Here is a 432-nt window from a genome sequence, read left to right on the forward strand (position 1 = left end):
CGGAATCCTAGAATGACTCGGGCAACTCCTTACCTTCTCCATCAGTTCCCTGACGATGCCGTTCCACTCCTTGGTTTTCGGGTCGTAAACGCCGTACATGTGATCTGGCACCAGCCTTATGGCGTACTGAAAGCCGACCTGGCCGGCGATCCACTTGAGCAAATCGATGCAGAATCCCTCGAACCTCGCGTTCCCCGTCAGATTCTTGTCTTCTTTCACCATGACGTACGGTTTCTCCTGCGGAAGATAAGATTCCTTTGACGGTACTCGGTTTACACGCGGGGCAGACTCGGTTCAAGATAGTCAAACACGGCGGAAAAGGAAAAGCGGGAGAGACGTCTATGAGAAGAAAAAAGGAGTAAAGAGAGACGGAGGGGTGGTAGATACTTTTCTTTTATCCTAGGGGGGGGGGGGGGGATTTTTTTTAAATGG

General features: G+C 51.2%; 1 protein-coding gene across 1 annotated transcript in view; it reads right to left on the reverse strand.

Annotated features, from left to right (window-relative positions):
• Positions 1-432, reverse strand: part of LOC108578222 (glutamate receptor ionotropic, kainate 2) — a 168,134-nt gene that overhangs the window by 24,417 nt on the left and 143,285 nt on the right. The window contains exon 9 of the mRNA XM_017941508.1: positions 34-237. Coding sequence (XP_017796997.1) covers positions 34-237 — 204 coding nt within the window. The remainder of the gene's footprint in view (positions 1-33; positions 238-432) is intronic.

The sequence above is a fragment of the Habropoda laboriosa genome, unplaced genomic scaffold (assembly GCF_001263275.1).
Source record: "Habropoda laboriosa isolate 0110345459 unplaced genomic scaffold, ASM126327v1 scaffold5, whole genome shotgun sequence".
NCBI lineage: Eukaryota > Metazoa > Arthropoda > Insecta > Hymenoptera > Apidae > Habropoda > Habropoda laboriosa.